General features: G+C 33.8%; 1 protein-coding gene across 1 annotated transcript in view; it reads left to right on the top strand.

Annotated features, from left to right (window-relative positions):
* Window positions 1-273: 273 nt before the first annotated feature.
* Window positions 274-5,991, top strand: part of LOC114922215 (cytosolic phospholipase A2 gamma-like) — a 24,161-nt gene continuing 18,443 nt past the window's right edge. The window contains exons 1-4 of the mRNA XM_029282997.1: window positions 274-311; window positions 2,911-3,022; window positions 4,467-4,609; window positions 5,202-5,400. Of these exons, the coding sequence (XP_029138830.1) occupies window positions 274-311; window positions 2,911-3,022; window positions 4,467-4,609; window positions 5,202-5,400 (492 nt within the window). The remainder of the gene's footprint in view (window positions 312-2,910; window positions 3,023-4,466; window positions 4,610-5,201; window positions 5,401-5,991) is intronic.

Below are 5,991 nucleotides of genomic sequence, written 5' to 3'. Positions count from 1 at the left end.
AATATAACAATAGCACCAACAACTTTGTAATGGTATAGTGGAATATTTTCTGAAAATGTTTCTTTCCCACAGAAATATCTGAAATCTTTAGGTTATTCAAAGAAAAAAAACTTGAGAAGAAAAATGGTAAGAATCTATGTAATTTATTTCTTATTACCTGAAACATGTCCTTGTTTACTGCCTTCAGAATTATGGAAATTTCAGCTTGGAGCAATAAAAGTGAAGTATGTGACTTCAACATTTCCTTTTGCGACTCCAGAGTTTCTTGTAATCATGATTGCTGAAAATGAGAATCAGTTTTTGACCCTTTGGTAGCCTAAGGCAGTGGGAAAAAAGACACCAAAATGTCTTATATGAATTTCAAACCTTTACATTTAGACAGTGTGACTGTCCTCTCAGTGATATTTAGCATCTATTTCTTCATGCTAAAGGATATTGAAGATATTGCACTGTCAGGAATTAATTGAACAATACAAAATTTGACTGAATTTGTTGCCAGTGCAAAATTTATAAAATCTCTCTCTCTCTCTTTCTCAAGGACGTATTTTCTAAACTGTCAGCTTCTACCAGCAGGTAAAGAAAATATTATAACATTCTCTCTTGATTTATATTTATTGAAACTGCAGGCATAAACCTTCATGCTAATTTGCCCCATCAAAGTGGCAATCTATTAACATTTGAATTATATATCCAATCATGTCAATATTTTGCCAAGAAGGGAGGATATAAATTCCATAACTGTTACAATATGATTATGAGATTCTTATATATATATTGAACGCCCAACTGAAATGACTCACAATGAACAACTATGTCATCCACAGTAAATGCTGATCCTAGAACAACCCCAGATATCAGAGGAATCTACTAAATTACAATTAGCTTTTAGATGGTCAGTCTGTCAGATAAGAAGTGGTTCTATCCATTAGTTCAACTTTTGGTTTCAGTAAAATATGTTCATAAAGTGTCTTTAACATTTTGATTAGTGTAATTTCTATTAATTTTGATTAATCAGCATCATTATATATTAATGCATGTTAACAAACATATGAGAATTAATATTGTCTTCTGCTACTCAGCTGACACCTGCTCTTGATGATGACCAAAGGGGATATTTGTCAATTATACTTCCTCTTTCTTCTTTTTAATTTACAAACCACTACATTCTCACTGTTCTAATTATCTCAATTTTCCCAGCCTATCTAATATAAGTTTATTACAGACTTGACATATGCTTTCTGAAAATTGAAATTGAAGATTTAATCATTTAGAAAACAATTAAGAATTCAATCTTTGTTTCTAAATTTTTAATAACATGAACTACAAACAAAAAAAACCACCCCAGCAATTGTATCTTTGGATGAACTTTTTGCCAACCAGTTAATAAATGTATGCAGGAAGCACACCAAAGTAGTAATGGGAGACTTCAACTATCCAGATACCAACTGGGAGACAAACTCTGCAGTGAGCCAGAGATCAAACAGATTCCTAACCAACCTACTGACAACTTTGTCACCCCAAAGATGGAGGAGGGAACTAGATGCAAAGCTATACTGGACTTAATCCTTACAAATAGAGAAGAAGTGATAGAGGGAATCAAAATTGCTAGAACCTTGGGTGAAAGTGACCATGCCATACTACAATTTAATATAATGCAAACACTAGCAATAGAAAACAATCCAACCAATGTCCTAAACTTCAAAAGAGCTGACTTTGACAAGATCAGAGGACCTAGGAAACATCCAATGGATGAAAATCCTAAAGGGGAAAACAACCCAAGAAGTGTGAGAACCCTGAAAAACATGATAAAAAAAAGCTCAGATTGTCACAATACCATTGAGAAAAAAAAACAAGAAATCCAGGAAGAAACCAGCATGGCTGCACAAAAATCACACTAACAAACTAAAAGACAAAAAGGACAAATACAAAAAATAGAAAGAGGGGCGCATAATCAATGCCGATTATTAGCAGACAGCCAGAACATGCAAAGAAGAAGTCAGGAAAGCAAAGGCTCACAATGAACAAAGACTTGCAACAGAAATCAAGGACAATAAAAAAAAGTTTCTTCCAATACATTAACAACAAGAAAAAAAGTCAATGAAACTGTAGGCCCACTAAAGAGAGAAGATGGCAAGGAAATTATAGGCAACAGGGAGAAAGCTGAGCTGCTTAGCTCAACTTTGCATCAGTCTTCACACAAAAAGAAACCATAGCCCAACACACACACACACACACACACACACACACACACAAAACTCACTGCAAAAGACATACTAGAAACAAAAATCAAATGGTAAGAGAACACCTATCCAATCTTAATGAACACAAATCACCAGGACCTGACAGATTACATCCCAGAGTTCTGAAAGAGCTGGCAGATGTTATCTCAGAACCATTGCACCACATCTTCCACAAATCCTGGAGCACAGGAGAAGTAGCTGAGGATTGGAAAAGGGCTAATGTGGTCCCCATCTTCAAGAAAGGAAAAAAATAAAACAGACCCAGGAAACTATAGACCAATCAGTTTAACATCAATATCTGGGAAGATCCTAGAAAAGATAATCAAAAAACTGAGAAACAATGGTTGGAAGCTGATCAAAGAAAGAAGCAACCTGGAATTAAGGAGAAACTTCCGGACAGTGAGGACAATCAACCAGTGGAACAGCTTACCCCCAGAAATCGTGGGCACTCCATCGCTGGATGTTTTTAAAAAGAGACTGGACAATCACCTGTCTAAGATGGTATAGGTCCTCCTGCTTGAGCAGGGGGCTGGACTAGAAGACCTCCAAGGTCCCTTCCAGTTCTATTCTATTCTATTCTATTCACATTTGAAATCTTTAAATGACCTTGTAGATAAGGAGTGTTTGAACAATGAGTGATTTCTGCATTTCTGTATTTCTTTCCAAATAGTGGCCATATCCGGATTTCCAGAGATATATCAAACCATGAAAAACAACATGTAGAAGCAAGAAAATGCACAGTGAAAAAATGTCTTCAGAAGCATAAGATTGAATGTTCCATGGTAAAGATTGATACTCTATACTGATAAGCAGCCTCTTTTAAAAAAAAACAACCCATGAGATTTTAATGATATGCTAAGAGTGTTGGGAGAGGGGACGAGTCAGAATTTACTTTAATTTAATATTGATTTAATTTATGTTAAACCACTTAATAAGCAACATAATGATATAAATCACTGTAACCCTTTTTTTCCCTATATTCAAACACAATTCAGAAGCAAATTTGAAAGACCTTAAGGGCTACAACTAGGGGTTCGGAGACACGAGAGGAGCTGTACAGCATATGGTTCTTTGTTAAGGAAAGCAAGACATGGCTCCATTGTTGATAAAATCACCAGTAGTGGTCTACTTAAAATCTGTCTGGGGAAAGCATATATCAAGTCCATACATAAACTTATATTGTAGTCAGGCTGGGAAAATTGAGGTTGAGGTTGAACTAAAAATTATTAAAGTTGGTTAAAGAAAATATTTTAAAAAGTTAGACAACAATAGGCCAGAAATAAATGGATCCACATGAGAGATTAAAAGGAAGAATGAATTGGGAAAGTAAGAGACAATGAAAAATATTTGAATGAATCTTAAATGCATTTCAACAGCAGCTTGATAATTGAGAAAAGTGTATTTTTGTGCTGAATTCATACAAGGTACTAAATCATGCCTTGTTTCATGATAGTTTGTTGATGAAGTTATAATAGCTGGGTTCACACTACATGCTAAGCTATAAACCATAGTTTACAAACCGTAAAAATTGGCTTGATACAATACATTTAGCCACACTAACAAACATTATTACATATTAATAAGAGTCTGAGTACAGTTTGAGTATGGAATTTGTGGTACAAAAAGCAATGATATTCATAGGTCATTTTTGTTACTATTATAATGAAAAATTAACTTTTTGTGATTAGTTACACATGAACAGAATCATTTCACAAATGGAAACAGAAGAGAAAAAGTAGTAGGATGACATACTAAATTTCAAAAGACAAAATACACATTATGTTATGATATTAGATCTAAAATTAGGTTCTAAATGACAGATTTTAAGGCTATGACAAATGACTTTTGCCATTGGTTTTATGTGTCCCTATCTTGAACTGAATTGGAAATAAAAGATATATTTAGATATATATTATCCTTTGTGTTAAATAAGAATAAAAATTAATAACAATAACACATGGGAATCTTTTTAACCTATTTTAGATAAAGAGAGATATGTATGCATGTATGTATGTAGTGTGTGGATCTATATATATATAATTAGAAAGGATATAGATATAGAAGATGATATATAAATATATAAATAATAATATACAATAGATAGAGATATATATGATTTCCTTTCCTGTTCATAATATATTTAAGTGTTCATTGTTTAACTTGTTAAAAAGTATTTAAATGACTAGTGGGTATTATCAAAAGTAATAATTATTGCTCTGGTCCCAGGACAATGTCCCCAATATTGCCATACTGGGTTCAGGTGGGGGCCTGAGGGCTATGATTGCACTGTTGGGAACACTGGAAGAGATGCAGAAACAATGTCTTCTGGATACAGTGATGTATATTGGTGGAGTATCAGGTTCTACGTGGTAAGTGGCAACAAGTTATATTGGTGAATGATTTATACATTTATAGACATAGCAGCTGAACAAAAAGCAAAGGACCAGATAAAATTGTCTCTACCAATTCTGCAGGCTATAGGTGGGTGAATCTATGACATGGCAATTGCATTTCAGAACCATAGCTGGAAGGAGAGATATCTTGATATTTAAAGTTATATTCGTCAATTCTTGAAAATAAATCACTTTTTCATTAAGCAATGCTTCTGAGTAAACCAACCTTAAATATCTGGCCAGTAGTTTCATATGTATATATTAGTCACTCCCACAGTCATCCAGATGGGAAAAACTCTTGCATGACCTATTTTCTCCAATGAGATATACACCAAGCCCACATGCCATTCTTTTTTACTTTCTGCTCAGAATTATGATAACCACTACTTCCTGTTCCTGAACTAGGAACTAAAAAGATTATTGGGATTTCCTGGGACATATTTTTCTGGGCAAGAGCATGACTGCCACTATCTCAGGCAAAATAGAAAAGTTGGGAAATATGTCTTAGTTTTCAGGTTGGGTGTGATCCTCTGCCATTGCTGTGCCAACAGTTGTATCTATTTTCAAGGTGTATGTCATACATTTATGAAAATGAAGAATGGAACGAACATCTAAAAAGTTTGGAAGATAAGTTGTGTCACAAACTGGTAAAGCCACTCCAGGATTGGAAGAAAATCTTAAAAAGCCTGATTGAGTCAAGTAAAGATGACACATACTCCTTAACTGATTTTTGGGGTTATGTTGTAGTTTACATAATAATACATGAAGTGAGTATAAAGAATTCCTTTTAAGAAATATTTTGTTGTTCCCTAGAAATATGACAGATGCTATAACTGTTTTAATTAATTTAAGAAGCAAACATGCAAATGTTCTCAAAAAACAATACCTTTTGCATAACCCCCCCTTTTTTTCACTATACCTTACCACAACTGTTTTAGGGAGGGAGGGAGGGAGGGAGAAAGAATAATGGACAATTACTTTCTTATGGAAGAAAGCAAAATGAAAATTATTAATCTAATAGTGGGGAAAAATGAGATTATACTTAATATTATGGAGTGGAATGTTCCAACTCATTCTCTTCCATTCCATTCCATTTCAATTTCTCAGTTTTTTTCTAAGAGTATCAGTAGTGAATATTCTAAGCATATGAAATTTTCATTGGACTCTCAGGGAGAAATCCTTTGTCTGTAAAGTTAAATGTGATAAAAGAGATTTTTTTCCTTTCTTATTTTAACATAGTAGCTTCAATTGAGAGAGGACTGATTAGTGGAATAACAGTATTTATAAAACTTAAGTCTTCCCTATACCGATCTACACTTGATTAAAATCCCTTCTCTGAAATAGACTTTTGTACTAAT

Source organism: Protobothrops mucrosquamatus, unplaced genomic scaffold, assembly GCF_001527695.2.
Source record: "Protobothrops mucrosquamatus isolate PMUCROS unplaced genomic scaffold, P.Mucros_1.0 scaffold7, whole genome shotgun sequence".
NCBI lineage: Eukaryota > Metazoa > Chordata > Lepidosauria > Squamata > Viperidae > Protobothrops > Protobothrops mucrosquamatus.
Note: the sequence above shows the minus strand (reverse complement) of the source record. Positions and strands in the feature narration are given on the sequence as shown.